At 32.8% G+C, this 22,586-nt stretch overlaps 2 protein-coding genes across 2 annotated transcripts; one reads left to right on the forward strand and one right to left on the reverse strand.

Annotated features, from left to right (window-relative positions):
• The first annotated feature begins 4,097 nt into the window (after positions 1-4,097).
• On the forward strand, positions 4,098-9,842 carry LOC115440841. Its single transcript, XM_030165332.2, has 3 exons — positions 4,098-4,211; positions 6,677-6,880; positions 9,288-9,842. The coding sequence occupies exons 1-3, from the start codon at positions 4,184-4,186 to the stop codon at positions 9,344-9,346; spliced, it is 291 nt and encodes a 96-aa protein (XP_030021192.1). The 5' UTR covers positions 4,098-4,183; the 3' UTR covers positions 9,347-9,842.
• A 4,237-nt stretch (positions 9,843-14,079) lies between these two features.
• LOC115440843 lies at positions 14,080-21,676 on the reverse strand. The gene is made up of 3 exons (XM_030165334.2): positions 21,439-21,676; positions 14,941-15,222; positions 14,080-14,614 (listed from the first exon to the last, which is right to left on the reverse strand). Exons 1-3 carry the CDS (start codon positions 21,479-21,481, stop codon positions 14,583-14,585), a joined length of 357 nt encoding a protein of 118 aa, XP_030021194.2. The 5' UTR covers positions 21,482-21,676; the 3' UTR covers positions 14,080-14,582.
• Positions 21,677-22,586: the final 910 nt, after the last annotated feature.

Here is a 22,586-nt window from a genome sequence, read left to right on the forward strand (position 1 = left end):
ACTCATTACATAGCCTGGAATCTATAACAAAAATAGCTATTCGATATCTAGACTGGAGAAATGTTTAATAAAAATATTAATGTTTTATTTTATGGAAAGGATTCGTTATCTGCCACCGCGTTATTAATACAAAAAAAAAAAAAAAAATAGCATTAACTCCAAAGCAAGATATAACACTGAATGTAAATTAAAAATATATTTTCTGTCATATTTGGCGCATGTATGTAGACGGTTTGTTGAAATGAGGCCGCTTTACTTCGGCGCCTAGTAAAGGATTTAACCCAAAAAAAAAAAAATTTTGCTACTGGATTATAATTCTCTTGGCTATTGGGCTAAACCGTGGTATTAGACCATAGAGTGAGATGTCGATTTTTTTAACTAGGGTATAAAAATAGTCTATTGTAATATTTGCAATTTGTTACAATATTTTATTTTTATCATACTTGTATGGCGCTAAGATCGCCATCTATTAGAAAATAAATTAATCTTTGTGAATTTGAGTAATTTTATTTATTACCTCCATCTATCATGGAGTAGCTGTAATATTAATACAGTTAGTGCGCAACTTATTTATACTGTTCTTACATGTATACATAGATGGCGCGCATTATACCTTTTTACATTATTTGAATTATCTAGCCAATATACTAAATAAATATTTCGCGAGATGCCATGCTATTCACGATGTCCAGTATAAAATATCATTAAAACAAACCAGGCCTTATCAAGTTTCCTAATGAATAGATTCTTATATAATGTCATTAATTATTTAGAAAACATGCTGGGGTTGCCATCTCAAATCAAATTATATTAAGTTTATTTATATAATAAATGATTCCCCTTATACTACAAGGACATGAAATAAGAAAAAGAAAATAAAGTCAGGGGACACTATTCCGTCTACGGGAGCAAATCCGACTTTTTGCAATTACGGGCGATCTAATCGAAGGACAGCTTTGATAGCCTTATAGATAAAAATTCCTTATACAACCCAATTGACATATGGAAGCTATCCTTTGATTAGAACATCCGTAATTGCAAAAAGACGGATTTGCCCTCGTAGACGGAATAGAGCCCTCGCCTTAGTAATAAAAACATATCCAATCAAATGTAGTTTGACATAAAAATACTAAACTTCGACAGACCGTCTTAATGTAAACAATAGCTTTTTCTTAGAAATGTTTAACATGTTTTTATAGCATGATGTAACCACCCACTGACACTTAATTTGTATCTTGTTTGCATACCATTAAATTTTTTAAAAAGCATTATTTGAACGACATTATAAATAATATTTGCTACTTTTAATAACGGTGAATTTAGAACAGTTCTATATTTTCAGCCATACACAAATAGTTCTCAATTTTATTCAAATATAAATCTTATCTAATGATCAAGATCGCGCGATCGCATTATAATACACAACATGAATAATTTGTAACAGTTTTCTGCGAAGTTGGTGACAAACAATGTTGGTCTACCCACGCGCGGATCAGATTTATAAAGATCATAATAAAGTTCAAACTATTGAAAATATTTTTAGATAGGTTTTAATCGTCTGCAATAAATAAAAACAATACAGCAATTTTGTTGGTGTATTCTTTGGGTTTTATTACAGTCTGCCAAAAGGTTTCGAGAAATGTATGAAATTAAATATACCGTATTAAGAATCGGGAGTTATCAATTTATTTTTTTAAGATATAAATTAAATGACCGATCTTTGTACGTGGCGCTTAAGATTTCAGTGCCAATCTCTACATAAAAATGCACAAAGAAAGGATCTTACCACATTGTTTAAAATTGTGCTAAATCCAGGAGTTTGTGTTTTTAAATACCAAATATTATTTTTGTGGTAAGGAAATAAGTGTCAAAACTTGTTATAATACACATGAACACACTATTCTAAAAATATATATATAATGACTTACTATTTTGAAAATTTAACACATGAAAATTTGTCTGAGTGTTATCTATGTATAAAATTTTCATATGTGTTATACTTTTCTTAAAGAGTACGATAATACTTACTATATAAAATACTTGTTGATATTTTGTTTGTACATTATGTATATATTTCTAGGTGAAAACAACGCAGAGAAATAATTGATATTATCATGGGGGTAATTGAACGATTTTTAAACAAATAGGTACGCTTTTCCTTAAAATTATTTCTCACATCACAATTATATAACATCCGATTATTTCTATTACTTCTACGTCTCCAATAAACTAACTCAACTTTTGTATTCTGTGCTTATATTACATTACAGTTGTAAAGTAATTAAAATTATATAATTGTTATCAACACTCCAGTCATAAATCGTTACTGTAATTTAGCATAATTCATATTAAGTGCGTTGTGTACAAATAATTTATTAGTCGGATAAGAAGTCACCAGTTGCCCGTTGTTACTACGGAAAGTTTCTTAAGTGATAAACAATGGACACATGAGTAAATAAAATTATGCAAACTCTCAGCGTGTCTTATTACTGTATGCATAAGGTTTTTTAAATCTTGGAAACCCTTGAGCAAGACTTTGGTGCCTGTCTGTAGATCACAGCTGGTATTCTCAGAAACAACTGGTTGGTCTAATTTTGCGCTGTTATACCACAACTGTTATGCACTTATCTAACATATCTTGCTACTGGCGCATATCATTATAAAGATATGTTTCCCATAATGAAGTAATTAATTTGCTAATATTTATTATCAGTTTTGTAGAGAAATCTAGTCTATTGGACATTACATATTTAAAGAAAAATGCTTTAACATTAGAAGATAGAAGCATTATATTGCGAATTTTCATTTAGTAACATAAATCTTAATCGCATTTTGCAGCATAAGATTTATTTTTAGATATTATTGAACGAAAATTAGAAATCACGTTAAGTAAAAGCTCTTTCTTGTGTATCATTAAATACCTAATAAATATAACCTCATTCGAAATATTATGTATCTGCAAATAAAAATAAAAATCACACAGATTTATCTAGCATCAAAAACATTCAACAGTATAGTTAGAACTCTTTGCACCATATGCATTGTAAAAATAATATAACATTGAATACGAATCCACTTTGAGCATTTTTCCCAACTTGGCTTATTAAACTTCGAACTTTACTGCAGAATTTTGTTTGGTAACGAGGGAAATCATATTGTTTTCGCAAGAGAAACTGTTGTCATCTTTATTTTTTTGAATTATGAAAGTGTGTCGAATACTTGTTCATATTTTTTATTGTTCACACGATTGTTTTATGAAAACCCAGTCGTTTTGTGTTACAACTGAACTGAATGTTTTTATAGAAAAAAATAATGTCTTCTGATCTCTAGAGGAAATAAAACTGTTTTAACGCCTATCTACCTATAATACATTAAACATTAGACTGCTTAAAATATTGTGATGATCTACTTGTTTTGTAATTTTTTGTTAAATATTTATTAGAATAAAAGAAGTATATTTTAGTTTTGTCTCTATAAAAAAAAAATGTGGTTTTATGTGAAGCATGCTCCAAGCTGAACAATCTATTCTAATCTCTTACAAGTTTTAATGCTAGTATGTTGTATTGTTAGTCCCACGAAATCGACTTATGATCATTGTTACATTTCCCTTAAAAAAAGATAAGGCCAAGTTGACGTTTTTTATGTTTTTATAAGAATATTAATTTTGTTAAGATGTATATGACACCTTAAATTAGGTTAATTGGAATCAACGGAGCTAAAAATTCAAATTTGAACTAAATGCAAAGAAAACAGGATACTCTTGCTAACAAAAATATCAAACTGCTCCGAACGGATGTATTTAATCAATTTGTTTTTATATATCGAGAAGCGCCTTGTAGAGACAATTCTTTTCACCCGTGACTAAAAAATACACACAAAAACGAATCTAGATTTATACATCAAGCAATGAACCCATTTGTTCGCTTGCAAATCAGAGTTAGCGCGATGAAATGACCTCATCGGTCACGATTATCTATTTGCGTTTACATTGCCGGTTCTTCATCAACTACATTAAACTTTATCCTGACATATGAAGTAGTGGATTTGTAATTCTGATATATAGCAATGATCTTTGCGTGTATTCGAGAGTGGTACCTCCCCACTATAACAAGTTATAAAGGGGATCGGGTCTCCATGTTGCCAGTTCACCTTGTGTGACCGCCGTGAATAGTTTGTGAGCAAAATGAAAACTGTAGCATTGTTTTTGTTTGGTGAGCATTTTTGTTTTGTAATTTAATAACATTGTCTCTCAGGAAATTCAGAACATTTTTGATCTGCCAATATTTTTTTCAAATAGCCAGAACGTTTACCTATCAAAAGATAGCTCTTATTTATTTTCAACAATAGTCATGATTTATCTTCAATTGATTTTTTATCAAATAAGACACATTTTATAAAGTCCTCATGTACTTTTTCAATCCCATTAGTTAATCTGATAGCTTATATTTAGGTTCCTATTGCAATGTAGAGTCATGCCGGTTAGGTAGAACTATACGATATTTTTCGCTTTTTGTTATGGAAAAGTACAAAGATTCGTTATCCTTAAATATAAATGGTACGTAATTAAACGTAGACGCGATAAAGTCATACTGGCAGAATAATTATATGTGTGTCTTTATAAAAAATTATATTAAAAAAAATATGAGATACTTTAACTATATTTATATTATTTTTTTATAAATCTCCTATGTAGACGCCACTCCTATCTAAAAAGATATCGTTGATCTTTTCTTTGGAGAACATTTTGTTCTACGTGTATTGTGTTCATTATTGTCAAAAATAATTATAACATATTTGTTATTTTAAAAAAATGTTTACTATCAAATTCTAAGCTGTAAATACCCTTCATATATAGAAACAATGTCAATTCCGTATTAATTTGTGTAGGAAACTGATTATGTAAATAGTTCTACGCCAGGACAATGCTGGAATTGATATATGCAGACCTATTTCTTTCGTTTCAAGTAGAATAATTATCATAATTCGATGGTGGAAATTTAAAATGACGTAAGGGAGACACATTGAATTTATAGGAGAGCTAAAGCACGTATGGAAATTACAATAAAGGTTTTAAAGCAAAGCTTCACTTTTATAAACAAAATGATTGTTCTGCAGCCACGACAATGTCGATTACACGCCGCAGTTGAGACATTAAAATTTTATAATAGGTAAAGATCGATGGAGAATAAAATTTCAGTTTAATGTTATTAAGAGTACTCAGGACAATCCTTACGGTATTTGAAAATTCCAACGTCGATATAATATATTATTTAAAAACCTAGAAAATTTTTAAATTTGCACCATTCAAAATATCTTGTGCAACGCGTATAAAGGTAAGGCATATAATTTTAAAAATAATTGCGAAAATAGGCTATTAGTGTTAAACCACCTATTAGAGACGAGACTGAGCTCCACACTACCATATTGGTACATAAATGGGCAAACACGTCATGTCTTAGCCTTCTGAAATGCAAAACATTATCCTTGCGTTGGATGTGTTTGGTAATCATATTCCTCTATTAAGAGTACGAGTAGCTTAAATCTACAAAAAATCATAAGTATTTGAGGAGGAATTATCAAGTTTTTTGGGCTAAATATTAATATTTGTTCAACAAGAGTACCTACACCCGAAAGAAAACAGTGATACCACTCACATATTTATCTGTTTTGTGATAAGCCTATGTATGATCCTCCGTTACATTATTAACGCGAATACTGCTCATCAGGCCAAGTGCCCCTCTTCCTGTGATTACCAGCGCGACCTTAATGGTAGTTAAGGTCAGTGCGCGCGTAGGTTCCTTCATTGCTTGTGGAGCATCTTTAATTTTTCCGGTGTTTTTGTTACTACTTTTTATTTACGTTGTAAATTGCGTAATTATGAAATGGATTCCTGTTCTTTTTCAAGTATTTGCTTTCGAAATGGCAATGAAGTCTTTTAACTGCCATTTGCATCCCTTAATGAAATGTCAGTTTCTGCCCAATAAGTACTTTTCAGAACTTTTGCAGTTGAATGAATTTTGAAGTGTTGAATGTTTGAAACAAACAGTATAATTTGTTTTGAAACACACATAACATTCAATTTAATTAAAGTATTCCAACATTTGGCTTCTCTTGCATTATGTTTAGCATACAATACATTGTGAGAAAGGAACCGGTGTGATATCAAAAGATTTTTTATGCGCCACAGTCCGTTGCGTGCGGTAATTATTAAAAATGTTCTTTTCAAATGTTCCAGGAACACTTCTGTTGCAATTACATTGCAAGAATGATTAGATGTCCACGGATAAAAATTTTAAAGTTGTTTTTGCTTATTATATGTCTTACAATGAAGATACAAAAGTACACTATATTATTAAATAGAGTGTTATAGTATACGTACTTAGATATGTGCAAACACAGAAATCTTAGAACTGTTTTTTAGGATATTTTAAAAGAGCGTTTTCATTCTAAATTAATATAAATGAGGTAAAAAGTTTTTTCTAAACATTCCAAATCTTTCATTTGGTACCAACTACTTTGATTTTAACAACTATCGAGCATTATTTTGTCACGAAAATTTAACCAAAAACGTATTTTGAGACTACATTTTCTTTATAAGATTTAAAAATTCTAAAGGTAATAATATATTTATATATCTCGCAGTAACATTTATTTATGGCGTGTTCATTAATTCCAGCGGCCCTCATAGTGGCGGTGTCCTGCCGTCCCGACAAGACCGACCTTAAGCAGTTGAAGGCGGACAAGGCTCGGAAGAACGCTTGCCTCCACGACTGCTCTGGTGTCGACTTCGACCCGATCTGCGCTGGCAAGCAGGGAGAGAAACCAAAATCCTTTGGCAATGAATGTGTTATGAACAACTACAATTGCGAAAATAAAGACAGTGAGTATTTCATTCTTATCAATTTCTTATATGCAGACGACAGGAGACTACCGACTGCGAGCGGCTACGAACGACAAGACACATCCATCGGAGGAAGCCCGTAGTCATCCTTAATGCGCCGAAGAGACCCATCGCGGAGTTTTAGTTGGCATGCCATGTTTAGGGTGTAAATAACGGTTAAGGACTTAGCACGGCGGTCGCCCGATGATACCATCTATTCCGTGCGGATCCACGGTGGATCGTAAAGCACAGTGAATCCAAGATAACTGCACCGTCGCCCCCCACGAAGTCTGGGCGGTTGTAATAAGGCACTTTCTCCGCGAAATAAAAAAAGGTATATGCAGACGACGTGCTAACGCAACTGAAACCACCAGTAAACGTAATTCAATTGAAAAGTACTTACTTTAATATACAAATATGAACAAAATTGTAGATGGGCTGTTGTTGGGGCTAAGTTCAGGTAAATATGTTATGATTAAGAGCGAGGTACGCTAGTTCTCGGTCCAAACTAAACCCTGAGTATTTCTTAATATCAGGGACCGACTAGAGAGAAATTTCTTAATTAAATTCTATCTATCATGAAATGACTATATTGTTGAATAATAGAGTATTTACAAGCTAAATAAGTAAAAAAAAATAGAACGAATCAATTGATGAATGCTACTAATGCCCACATATTTTATTTTGTGTTAGTAGACAGATTAAATTTAGTGATATCCAAGTACTATTTAGATACCCACCGATCAGCATAATTCATTATTCAAAATTGGTTATAAAAACGATATTATGCAATCTGTCGGAACAGCAATTAGACTTCGTAGAATCGAATTCAATAGTACTCGGGAAACGAATTTGGCGATGGCAAAATAATACCGCATTGATACAGCATTGGGGGAAACTTGTTTATGTACTTTCTTCCTGTTTGATGATAAAAGCGTAGATCTATAGTTATTATTAATTACTGAAAACATTGAATATGGAAAGGGTTCACTTAGAGAATATTATTAGATGTATTTTTTTTGTAATGACAATGAGTAAAATAACTATCTTCCATAATAAAGTTATTGGAAAAAGAGAGGTACAAGAATCCTAAAATAAAATTAGTTCATGATATCAGTTTCGAATCACTTAAAAAAATGAATAAATATTTCTTAGTTAAGTATAATAAAATACATTTAAGAGAGAAACTTAGATATAAACTTCAAAACTAAATTCGAAAAACCGAAGAAACTTTTATTACGAACTATAAAATTCAAACTACAAGTACGAAGACTCGGCGTGTTTACCGCCCTGTTTCCTCAGGCAATTTGCATTGTTTAGCGTTTATTCTCACTATTTTACGACTCAGTTTTATGATATCTGACTCATGAGTCATGATATAATTAGCGTTATTGTGATAGACGTATGAATTACCGGTCAAAATCATTTAGCTGTGAGGTCCTCACTGCCCACTCAAATTAAATGGCATTGAATATAAAACGTTAAGAAATTCGTGATGCAGGAAAATAATTGTGTTTCCTTGTCTTTGTTTGCCTGACTTTGTTGAATGTGTAATAATAGTGTATAAGGCTTCTAATTAAGTTAAATTAAAATTCTGAAGAGAATTCTGCAGTTTGTTTTCACTCGGTATTTATTGGCGTCTGCATAATTTTGCTAATAGTTAAAAGTCGTTTAGAAGCAAAAGGTACGGGAGACCGAAACTTGCTAAATATATTGCGGATTTTTTTCTTAAATTTATGAATGCTACTTTTTACACACCAGCGATATTTTAGCAATCATGATGAAAGTACTTTACATATTTATTTCAACTTATTATCAGGCCCAAATTAGTTTAGATTTTTCTTATGCTTTCATGGAATATGCGTGCAGTTGTTTGTCACGCCATGTACAATACAGCGTGATTTGGATAAAGCATTTTGTATGATCGCATAGCGTGACGAGTGATGTAAGTTGCACTAATGGGATTTTACTGTACTGGCCATTGTGACATCAATGAATTGGGATTTTGAACAATTGTCATTTCCCCTTATAGCGGGAGTTAACAATGAATTGCGATTCGTAAATAATTATCCAGCGACATTGATGAGTATTATCATTGTTTTTGGAATTTCTAAATTATTTGGTTTTATTGTGGTGAAGTTGCTAATAACATTATAGACAATTTTGCAATTTTTAATTTTTTTCGATAATATTATAGACTCCCTCCAATACGGCGAGTCAAAGAAAATTCACGCATTTAAAAACATATATAATACCTACATACTTATGTATATAATCACTAAATTATATAAAGAATATCATAAACTAAGTCAATGACGTGAATCAATCAAGCTGTAACTTGTATTTTACTAAAATTAACGAACGAATTGCAAGTACAGATTTTTTAAATTCCTCTTTATTTTTTCAGATCTACACAAGATAAGCAAAGGCCAGTGCCCCGGCTCCGACGGAATCCGCCTGTCTTAAGCTATTCACCACTATAACATAAAATACGATCAAATGTCGCCTATGTTAAGATTAACCAGAACATTCTATTAACATTACTTAGCTTGTAATTTAGATTTATGCTTAAATAGAGCTTGTTTAGACGGAGTCAGTGTTTAATTACTATTTAGATGGTAGCATATGGATATTTAATTGTTAAATACAGCGCTTAAATCAGCACAATATATAAAGCGATTAATTTTCGTTCTTTTAGAGCACCTGCGGCTACCAAGAATTAAGGGCTTAAAATGCACTCTAGATTAAATGAATTATCTACACGCTCTGTCAAATCAGGCTCTGAATATATATTCTAACATCAAAGAAGCTGTGATGTAGTATGATATTGTTGATAGCAGTTTAGTGAAGCAGTGTACCGATAGTTGATTTTCTATAGTTTCTTATTAATTCGTGCTTATTAAAAGCTTTGTTAGTTCTTTTAATTACTAAATAAATAATATATTGTATGTGTTGTTATTGTCTATCCTGTGAGTGTTTGGAGTTTTTAGTATAAACTTGGTGCCCATCGATATTCTTTCATTGCAGTCCCGGTCAATAAATTAAATTTTTAAATACGTAGAATTTGTATAGAGTATCTTTTGAATTAACTTTGTATTTTTTGCCATTCATAACTTTAAAAATGTCACATGTATTTGGAAAATGGTAATAAGTATATGTACACGTTCACTCACGCCTTTTTTTCCGAAGGGGTAGGCAGAGGCACAAATAATGCAACCACTTTTCGCCATATGTATTTCATCACATGGTGTGACAAGGGGGCAGCTATTGTCACACCGGGCTCAAATTCCAGCCTCCGGACTGAACCTGAGTAGAAAAATCCAATATCTAAGTTACACAAATTGGTTAAATTATGATATTAAAGTTTGAAACAAATATTTTTTAAATAGAAACGCAAATAATATAAACAGAGAATACATGGATTACCCATGAAACAAAGGACAGACTTCAAGAAAGCGTTATCTATTAAAATTGGGAAAAAATGTTTTTATGCTCAACAGAATATTTTTTTAGAAAATCCGCCACTGTCTTAGGCAAAAAAAGAAAAAATATTGAGGCCTTATAAGTAAGTTTTTTATTTTTTAGAAACTAATGTAATTTTTGTATGTAAATCAAGCAAGGATGGCAGCTACCCGCTCGGCACTAAAGTTTAATATCAATTTAAGTTAATCACTTTTACCCGGAATTTTACTAACATTATTGAGGTGTAGCGTGTTTAGTGTTTATGATAATATGGATATTTCCTGGCCAAGGTAGTCAGACACCCATGAAATTCTTAGAAGGAACCGTTAGTATTGTTATTGTAGCAGAACGAGAAACCAGACACAACAGGAACTGCTAAAAAAATCAATCTATACTAAAACACTACTGAACAAAGTAAAAACAACCAAGTGGGGAAGGAGCCAAGTATATCAACTTATTTATGTATCCTTTTTAAAAAAGTACTGGCCACTGAATATATATTTTTTAAAATGTAGGTTGAAATAGCATTAAATGAATGTTCGAAACTTATAATCTAAAAGCAAAATGTTTTCGGAATATATAAATAAATAATAATAAAAAGGAGAGGTTTTTAGGTTTGTTGGGGCTACTCTCTTGAACTTCAACCTATTTTGAAAATTCTTTCACTAATAGGAAGCTACCTTACTCCTGAATTCTATGCCGATAAAACGTTTCACGCGGGCAGAAGGTTCGGGCAAGAGCTAGTAAATAATATATGCGCACTCGAACAGGATTCAGTTTTAGCATATAAACGTGTTAATAAGGATTGAATTTTCTAATACCTATGTTTCGGCCTCTGGGCCGACTTCTCGTTCTTATTCCCGAAAAAATTTTATAAAATATCGAATAAATATATTTTACACAGCCCATTCCCATCTTTGTAAGAACTTGGGCTGTAGCAGTTGTTAATTCATTGTCATGGGATTTGCTTTGCCAATTTTGATGAGTGTTTATTGTTCTGCCGCTAGATGGCGTGCGATGGACGTTTAGATATTTTTTGAAGCATCGACTGCGCGCTTACATTAAATTAATTAAATGCAAAATACCCCCAACTCATGATTCATTTACATATTATGTTTAACATTAATTATTTTGTTTATTTTATTTTATACATGTAGGTAGATTTTATACAATACTTGTAGTATTGTAAATTGTTACTGCTATGAATTATTTTGGTCGAAATGTATCCGTTTCCGCCATAATCTTAAAAATATTATGATATAGAATAAATTGTTTAAACATTCATACATAACGAAAAATATAATACGCAATAAATATAATCTCAGTAATGCATAAAAGAAAGATCTGTCCTCAAACTTAGTATGAAATGGATTTAGTAATATAAGCCAATATTAAAGAAAACAGTATGTTAGCAAAATAAAAAATAGTCATTTGTTATAAAGGACGTCCAAGATGGCGTCACAAACCCATCTACGATTAATCTCATTTACCAAAGTTTGTATATATGCAATCTTAAACATTATCAAGTTACTCTATATCTACTACTGAACCTATATACCTAGGGAGCTAAGTTCAACATGTGACAATGAGATTATCACTATTGACTTAAGTACGTAGCAGTAATAGTGTCACCTAGATCAAGCGATAAGCCGCGTGCAATCTAGAAAATGCAATAATGTCAACTAGACTGCCTGTCGCCTGCAAATGTTATTGTGTTTATTACTTGCCCTCATTTATTAGCAACTTATGCGAGCAAAACGCACAGTAATCGAGGCTTTTTCAACCTACAAGGCGACTTTGTAGTAAACCGTTAAATACGAATTTGATACAACTTCAATATGTTTAGCTTTATCCTTGACTTCTTCAGATCCCCCTGGTTGTTACATAATTATAAGCCATTTGTGTTCATAATATAAAAAAAAATGTACCCAAATGTACCATGTATACAATATTATTTTGTATCAGGAAATACAAATATTTTCTAACATCTTTTGATATTGATCAGTGTAGAAAAAATATTTAGTTGTGTAGTTATAACATATTTATTAACTTTTATGAATATGAAATATTATTTCAAAATATACGATTTTTGGAATCAGACTTGTGTAATCACATCTAAACGGAACTTTTAGTTGCAAGTTTTATATTCAAAATTATTCCTATAAAACAATAACAACATAGAGATATTATTTATACTAACAGATAGTACATATCGGCGTATATATTATACATTTTGAATACCAAGTATGTTAAAACTAAATAACAAAGGTAAAATTCCATTCGATATGTCTAAGGTCAAGCGGATTTAGAACTAGGTCTATCAATTCAAAACATTATGATGTCATATTTATTAACAAATATATTTTGTTCGGAGCTTCGCCGGCTTGAAAGTTTTTGCGGGAAAAACCTCTTGCTGTATATTTTCACGGGATAAAAAGTAGCCTATATGCTGCCCAGGGTCTTAAACTATCTCCACACCAAAATTCACCGAAATCTGTTTGGTAGTTTTTAAATTCGCATTCAGACAGGCGGACAGACGCGGCTGAGGACTTTGTTTTATACTATGACAGGATGTCTACATGTGGTAACTGGTAAATTGCATAATATATTCCTCCCTTTCATCACGGTATAATCTTACAACCCACATGCCAAACTGAAAGAATTCAGTTGTAGTTTTTTAATAGATTTACTTAATACTAGCTTTTGCTCGGGGCTCCGCCCACGAGAATACCTAAGTTTTTTCGGAATAACAGGTCCAATTTTTATTTTCCCGGGATAAAATAAGGCACATATTTTAAGTTAGACCTCTAGCAACACATCGGTGAAAACTGCATTTAATTTCATGCAGTAGGTTTTGCGTGTAAGAACAACAAATAAACAACAATATAGACAAAATTTAAAAATCTTGTCCTGCTTCTGTTGTTCTTTTAAAGACCACCGATATTCGTTTTTGACCAATATGTGTAATGTACAGACAGCAGCCTGTTACAATTTTATTATAATATGTAAATATTGCCGTTAACCATTTCTAGTTAACACTTCTAGTTCACTAAGAGGATGCAATAATGTGCTGCTAACAATGAGATTAAACCATTTTACCAATTTTATCACGATTTTATTTTAATTACTTATACCCGCGACGCGACGACATAGACTTTACGGTACGATGGTCACAGGGCGGACTTAATTTATTTTTCGTCCGAATACTTAGTGTTACATAAACAACCTTTATTTTAAAATTAAACAAAACTTAGTTTGAGGTCTTGATATCGGTCTTTTGGGTTCCGATTTAATTCAAAGTATTATAATTAGCTCTCAAGCTTGTAAGCTTAGAGAACCATCTTCTATATTGAAATTAGGATGTTTTTGTTAATATCAATAGCTTCGTAAATTCTCCTACACAGATGCTGACGTTCTTAAGCGAGTATCTATGGCTTGTCTAATCTAAGATGCCTTCTTCTGTATGTTCAACAACAAGTTGAGTACCTTTGCACTCCTAGTTGGGGTTATTATATTATAATCCATGTTTTGTTGTCTGTTATCTTCTAATAACTGTTGATAGAAGCTTTTGTCACTCTATGCATTATCAGCATTCAGGACGGTCAAATCACAGTTGTTGGATGCCAGAGGGCTTCTGAACCATTGTTGTTTATAAATTCCTTATGTTTATATGTTTGTTTTAAGTGGATTATGGTATTCTATTTTAGAATGAGCATGGCGTAATTAAAAAAATAACACACATTCAAAGACTTTAATGATCTAAATTCTGTCTATTATAATGACAAAGTTGCAAGAACTATTTTAGTCCTTTCATACAATTTATTATTTCGTACTTTGTACAATAAATAGAAGTATAAACTTAATATAACTTAATTATTTAAATGTTATTTGAACATGACTTTGGTGTTATTTAAATCTAGATATTAAACAGCTAGCCTTAAAATAACTAAAGAATAATTTGGAATACCAAGAACTTCGAAACCAAAGTCTTACATCTAAACAAAGCAAAATATTATGCTATATATACTGGTATTTTTGAACGTACATAGGTTATGAACTAATACGTACAAATTTGATGCCGAATCAACTGCACGAATTACATTTACATCCCATACACTAATTAATTCCGATTGTTTTCGTACAGTATCGGGTTATCTTTGGAACAGTTTCATTTGCCGTTGTTTAAGCGACGTTTTATCAACACAGCATTATCTTCGAAGTCCATCGTGGTTCAACTCAATCAGCACTCTCCAATACTCGTGATCGCGTAATCTGCAAAATATATGATATCGTTTTGTAATGGTTAGATTAAAATCCTAGCTGCTATTAGTTAGTGGACATGATATAGGGATATATTAATATATTGATCAAAATTATGAATATCATGGTTATTATGAATATTATGGTTCGGCTCAATCTCCAATTATGTAAAATATATAGTAATGCAAAATCGAACGTGTGCTAGTCTGAGGAATATGTTACTGATTTAAATACATCAATATGTTACAGGCTAAAATTTGTATGCAATATGAATTATGATACATTTAGGAGCAGGTTACAATTGTAGTCATTAAATAATTCTTGTAGTCATTACTTACACGTGCTTTCGCGACACGAAGCCGCTTCTAATTCACATAGCGTCGCAAAGGTTCTGGCAGTGCCTGCAGCGTCGAAAGCGCAAACAGGCCCCGCCGGGGGCGACACGCAGCGGCCCGCGCACAATGGAGGCGGGACCCCCTCGCGCACCCTCGCTCGGGTCAGCTCGCCCGGTGGGCGCATGCCCCCGCTGAACTCCTGCAAGTCACCCAACTTCGACTCCTGCAAGGTGCCCAACCGCGAAGGTATGAAGGGCAGGCTCGCTGAATCCGCTTCGCACCACGCTGCAACCATAGATAAGAATATTAAGTCTTCCGTCACCAACCCTTATCATTTTTCCATTACTTATAATATGTGGATAAGATTTGAACTACTTTTGACGACTAGTCTTCTTGACTTTAAAGGGTTAACTTTGGTCACTGAACCGATTGGTAAAGGAGACGACATGACTTAAATACCGAGAATGCCAGGCTTGTTGCCGATAGTAGCATAAAATAAGGTATTGTGGTTTGTATATGACATCATGGTGTTTAAATTCAAATAGCTGTGGCAGCTGTAGTAAGTGAGTAGGACAGCACGGTCTCGTGGTATGACTTCCGAGAACTTTAAGAGAAAACTAAGGTTGAATATAATGACACATAATAACGTAGAAATCTAGTACAATTACTATCCGAACTACATTGTTTTGATATTATTATCGGTGACATATCACATCCTTTGATACAGTTGAACGTAAATAAATTGTCTCGCTGCACTTAAGCTTTCAATAGCCTTAATGAGGACATTACAGTTAATTGTATCTCGTTTTATTCCATTATTGTTTTCGGTCCGAGATTACTGTGTGGCACGACCTTTCAATCTAATCAGTTATTTATTTTCCTAAAGTTTTCCTGTGATCTCATCCATATTACGCATTTGTATGCGCCTAGCCTATCAGCAGTCGTAAACAATGAGATGCACACGCCTCTCATTGAAACATAAACAACTAACATCATACTTAATTATATACATAATCGTTACTTAAGTATATGTTTGTGAAATGTTTGCTGAAGTGGGTAGTTTTATAAATATACTAAAATGGCCAATGTGGATCTTATTGAGGTTCTATTTATAATATTTACATATAATATCAACCCTGTTTTAAATACTGTCCCACTGCTAGGCTCGGGCCTCCTCTACTATTGAGAGGGGTTAGGTCTTAGTCCACCACGTTGGCCTAGTGTGGATTGGTAAACTTCACAGACTCTCAATATTCTTATACAGAATTTCTCAGGTATATACTTTACAGGTTTCCTGACGATAAGTATCTATTGTACTGTAATGTGAGTGTTTTGGTCAAGATCAAAGACGCATTTATGAATAATTTCTAAAAGTATCACCTTGTCTTTTAATCTATGTGGATAAGTGTTTGTCACTTATTAAAAGGTTTCTTCTATTTCAACAACTGATTCAAATTTATTATGAATGATAAAGATTTCATAGTATATACACATTTTATTAATTATGTAAATAAGATAATTTAATCTGCCATTATAGTTTAAAAAGTTGAAACACTTTTTATTTAAAATACATATAAAAAGGCATATCCAACAATTTTTGTTTTCTACGTATAAAATTTTATGTTAAACGACATTTTCCTTATGGAGGTATTATTATATTCTCCTGTTACTTGGAATAATGATAATAATTATGAGGATTCAGTGTTTATTAGTGCATATTTAATTTGTGTTAAGGTCATCAACAATCAAACTATAAATAATGCGAATAATTAAGTTTAAGTATTTCTATATACCTCAGTGGTTTTAATGCGTATATTAATGATTACTCTATTTATAAAATATAAATAAGGAAATTAAAAAAAAATTAAACCTAGTACTCGCTTTTTCTTGATTGTCTTGGTATTAACTGTATTGCGTACCTACGTTTTACGAAACCGCTCTGAGGTTCGAATCAGATTGACCTGGGATTACTTAATGGAGTTGGATATCGGTTACTTTCATTAAAATTGTTTTTTTTGCTTAGTATCAATCCGGAGACTGGAATATGTGCCGAAAAAGGCTGTAGTCTCGCATCTAACATATCATAGAATGGCACACACGAGGCGAAAAAAGGGAGTGATCTGGTTGCGCCTCTGCTGTCACTACACCGATAAAGGCGTGATGTATATGTATGTGCGTGTGTGTGTGTGTGTGTCGTATCACACACGTGACAAATAATGTAAGCGCAGTAAGATTATGTAAATAATGATTTATCACTTTGGATTGATGCATCCCATGATGAAGTGAAGACTTGAGCAATTGAGGCTTTTCTAGTTATCGATGTTATTATGAATGTAAATTAAACAACATATCTTGTATAATTAATTCTTGCTCGGGGCTCGAGTGAAAGTAGTTTTTGGAAGTTCCACATAAACTGTGAATTTTTCTGGACTAAGACTAATCACTATAACTGTCCCTTGCTCATAAACTATCTCTACTTTCTACTATCTATCTAGAGCAACACCAGAGTTTCTTACCCGTTCTTCTCTAGTGAGAATTGCTTTCCCAACTGGTGGTAGAGTTAATATTGACGGAATCTAAATAATGTATAACATTTTACAGATTCAAATAAATCATTTCATTTCATTTTATTACTTAAAATAAGTTGTTTAGTTTTATATCTACTAAAACTAAAAAATATAGAAGTAATTTGGGAAATTATAGTGTCAATTTATCATACTTTTAAGTAATATTAAGTATTGTTAAAAGCAACCCGAAGCTAAAACCGCGGCAGTTTACATTTAAATAATTTGCTTCAAAAGGTATTTTAGTAATTAATTCTGATAGTCACGTTTTTTGAAATGCTAAATAATTTCTATGAATCAATGTTCAAGGCCTTATTCACCTAGTAAATTAATCTGTTACAGAGAATTGACCAAATAAAATTAGGCGGCGCGTATATTGCCGCGTATAATAGGGAACACAGAGTAATTTGTAATGACTGTGCACTTTTGATGTATTCGTCAACATACAAAAAGATAATTTGGAGCACTTAGTCATAATCTATCTATACTATTATACAGGGTCATTTTGACATTGCGCTCACGCGGGCGGAGCCACGACCCAAAGCTAGTATTATATGTAGGAATGACAAAGTCCATAAGCTGACGGATTCTACCATAAAATAAATTGATATTATGCCCTTATTTTAATATCGCTGATCCATACTTAAATGTCCGACATGTTTCTCTGTCAATTGTAAAATACTCCTAAGGGGAATTTGCAAGGACATATTAAGTAGAGACTACAAAATGGCAGTGTTTGTGTTAAAAAGTATACACGGCTTTCGAAATATTTATGAATGACTGTAATCGGGAGTAAAGCGGCGATAGCTTAGTTTCGGATGGAACGCACTGCCGATATGAATGTCCGCAGGTTGAAATCCCACGGGCACACACCTCTGACTTTTCTAAAATTATGTGTATACCTTGTGAATTATCGCTTGTTTTAACGGTGAAGGGAAACGTCGAGAGGAAACAGGCATACCCGAGAACTTCTCTATAGGAATTTTGAGTACGTGTGAAGTCTACCAATCCGCACTAGGCCAGCGTGGTGGAATTATTTTGTAATCCTTAGCGTAAATGATCGGATCATATATGTCATCAATCTTTGTTCCTTTATTGACTTTTACACCATATTATAGTTTAAGTAAATTACGATACCGTTGTTATTGTGTTACAAAGAGCATGCCATATAATATCGAGCGAGCAAATCGCGTGAATCAGACAAATGCATATCCCGATACTTATGAGTCAACCGACGAAGTGAATGTCTTTACATTCACTTTACTTTTATAGCTCTAATTATAATGCGTATTATATCCTATTTAGTTCTATGCGCGAAATTAAAATGATACATCCATTGCCTCCGATTTAAAGACTTTTATGGCGTTGTACAAAGTACTTGTGAGAATCTAAAGCTTCTTTTCAGTCTCCGAGATGATAAATTTAAAAAGCAGTAACCCTAAGATAACAACACGTTTGATTTGTTGACCAAATAACACCCAGTGATCAGAGTGTACCCACGCGGATAGTATAACACTATTGAAGTGTTTTACCGCAGTTTTTCTTCAGGATGAAACTGGCCAGCAAGGAACTACCACTCTAACCCCATGTAAAATATCAACAACCGCCATTATGAAAAATATTTATTCCATCCAATAAAAGGGTGTATTGGAAGCTGTGAGTGATTCGAGTTGTGGGCTTGGCGCCGCCTCTCTGACGTCACGAATGATAACCACCTGATAAAGCAGAAAGGTAGATCGCGGTTATATTATGTAATTAAATAATATAGGTTAGAGCGGTGATAAACGGAAGGTTATTGGGTTAATTTTAATACTGACATAGCACATGCCGATATGTACAAAGGTTAATAATTAATTAATTTTCCTTGTGACTCCGCCCGTGTGGAGTTAAACTGCGAATAAAAGTACCTTCCCGTCTTACTGGGTATGTTTTAAAAATATCTATATTTGTATGTACATAGACAACGGAATGTTTCTTCTTTGTTTATCAAAGAATTTTTGTTTTGATATCAATATAAAAATCACAACTACAACGTAGAGTTTAAAATTTAAATAATGATTACGTTCGAATAGGCGAACACAAGTGTTAATAAATATCAAAAAACGTTACAGAGAATATTTCAATGTAAAAAATTGCAAATCAATTTTACTATGTTTTACCCTATACTTCAATGAAGTCATGATTTATATAAAACTTAGTACATTATACAAAATTAATATCTCGAGTATTTCATCCAGTCAGGGGAATTTTGGGAATCTCTTTATTACGTACATATAAGGATAAATACATAAAAATGTACATATATGTGAATTACTTGACATATTATTTTATGTGAACACCGTAACCACCTATCATTGCAAAATATACTGTAATATCAAAGTGGCAATGTAAATTTCCAAATGGTAAATTCGAAACTGTTCGTTGCCGTTTCCGAGAAATTCTATTTGCAATAATGATTCAACGATGCAATTACCGGTCTGTATTCAGCCCTATGATCGATTGGTCGGCTAATAATACGCGAACGGTGCCCTGCGGCCGCGGCAATATATGAACCGCAGAGTTAGGGCTGTCACCTATGTTAAATACAGATATAACAGAGTTTTTGTAAGTATAGAAAAATAGCCAAAAAACAGAAGAACAAAAATGAGTTATATTTGGATCTAAAGTTACTATGACAGTACAATGTGCTATAAAGTAAATTGTTCAATCATTATATTACTTATTATCTCATATTTAGTTCTGCCACTACATCTTAATTTTCAGGCCTTATATGAATTTCAAGTCTTAACTTTTATTAGAGCTATCTAACGCTAGAAATTTATATTGGATAAGTTAGTGTAATCAATGAGGAAGGCGAACAATAAACATTGTTACATAAAATAACAATGGTTCACATATAACGCAATTCCGGTAATAGATACCACTACATTCATGTATTATAAATATTTTTATAGTGTCAACTTTCTTAAATAAAACAATGAGTTATAACATAATTTAAAATCGAAATCAAACTAGGTTTCGGATCTTATCGCGGTTTTTATTCTCGGACTCCGCCCCGTCAACCATAAAGGCTGCCAAGTCTTCGAAACGTCGGGAATTATAATACGAAAAACCTTCATAAAATCCAGAACTAGTTTTATTGTCTAACATTCGCGTAATAAACATAAAAAATCATTACAACGCAAATTTTTTCAGTCCTAAAACCATAATATATGTACGTGTGAAAGTTAAACTTTAAGAAAACTTGTCAACCCTACGCTCAGTGGGCGTGCGAACGATAACCCAAGGATCACGACGCCAATCGGTCTAATGTGAGCTCGACATACAGCTTTCTTCTCTCATATCACTGCCCGATACAAAGCTCCAATTGACGCAGATGCTAGTGACGTAAACAACAAGATTTAGTACAGTTAGACGTATCAGACGCTGATAAATGGCTCTTGAAATGCATTTGGCTCTTGAAGTCTGTTTTACTTTAGTTGTCAGTGTCAAATTGACTGTAAAATCTGCGTGATATTGTAGGCTGAGGGATGTATGGATCTGTTTGGTCTTTAATTATCTTATTGCTAATTACAAAGTTTGCGTGGGTGATTGTGTGCTTGTTGGAAGTAAACGTACAAACTGCTCATTGGATTTCGGTTATACTTTATACACATAGAACAAAAATATTTTAGGTTATTTGTATCCTGAAACAGTGCAATGGATCACAGTCGGGTCAAAGCTTGAGCAAGAGCTAGTCATTTATAATTCTTTTGGTTAATTTTAGTCTTCATCATACATGTATTTATTGACTTACCATGTTACTTTTAATTCTGTCAGTTTCTAATTAGTGATGTTATGTACCATGTTAGAGTGTTGATTGTTCAAAATATCAAAGCTATTAAGCTAAGTGTACATAATTTTAGTTTCCGCCAGCTTCTTTATGACTAAAACTTACCAGCAACTATAACTACGCACAATAAAACCTTCCCGTATAACATTTCCAATTGTTGCTGTCCAAATACTGTTACAACACTACTCACAAGATGTATAACAGTGTAATGTCACGCGTGTCAATGCAGCCCTATAGTTCCAAATTCAAAAAAGGAACACGCGCGTTCCAGGTTTGAATTATTTAAAACATAGATGTTTACGACCGAGAGCTCATCTATTCACTGGTGCATCTGAAGCGGCCGCAGCGTGTTCCAGGATGGACGGAAGGGGGGATGCGATCGGTAGTGGTGGAAGCGATAACCTTTGCCTCGGCCGGAGGACGAACCATAGATAACAGCAGCGACTTTCAAATGAGAGCGAGCATTCTTTCGCTTTACAGATAAAGGTAATGGGTATTGTTTTTTTTCTTTATTTGTAAACAGCCAGCATTTCGACCACAATGTTTTCAATTGTATAAAGTGTTGTAAACTTATTCTGCTGTGATTTTTACTTTTTTATAATAACAATAATTATAATTATTTGTGCGTAGGTGAATTAATTATAATAAATATAAGTTATAGGAAAATTTTAACTACGGCGTTATTACGGAAAAATACTGATAACTACAACTCTAGTCATGAATAAATTATGTCATGAATATATTAGTAAATAAATATAATTATGTGTGTATGGACACGCTTCTAGATTTACTAGCTTATTATGTTCTTCTACTGACTTTAAGGTGGCTAGCGTTAGGCTCTAGTTTATAGTCTTATTTCTATTACACTTGTTTATTATTGCATGATTTTTAATTTTTGATGTCGCTAATACCGATGTTACTGTCAAATGAAACAACAACTTTATTTATAATTACACAAATGGAAAAAAGATTTGTACGAATAAACCTGTATTATAATATCAGCCCTGTATACTTGCCCACTGCTGAGCACGGGCCTCCTCTACTACTAAGAGGGATTAGGCCTTAGTCCACCACGCTGGCCTAGTGAGGATTGGTAGACTTCACACACCTTCGAAATTCCTATAGAGAACTTCTCAGATGTGCAGGTTTCCTCACTATGTTTTCCTTAACCGTTAAAGCGAACGATAAATTCATAAATAATACACACATGATTTTTTTAGAAAAGTCAGAGGTGTGTGCCCTTGGGATTTGAA

Source organism: Manduca sexta, chromosome 19 (assembly GCF_014839805.1).
Source record: "Manduca sexta isolate Smith_Timp_Sample1 chromosome 19, JHU_Msex_v1.0, whole genome shotgun sequence".
Lineage (NCBI taxonomy): Eukaryota > Metazoa > Arthropoda > Insecta > Lepidoptera > Sphingidae > Manduca > Manduca sexta.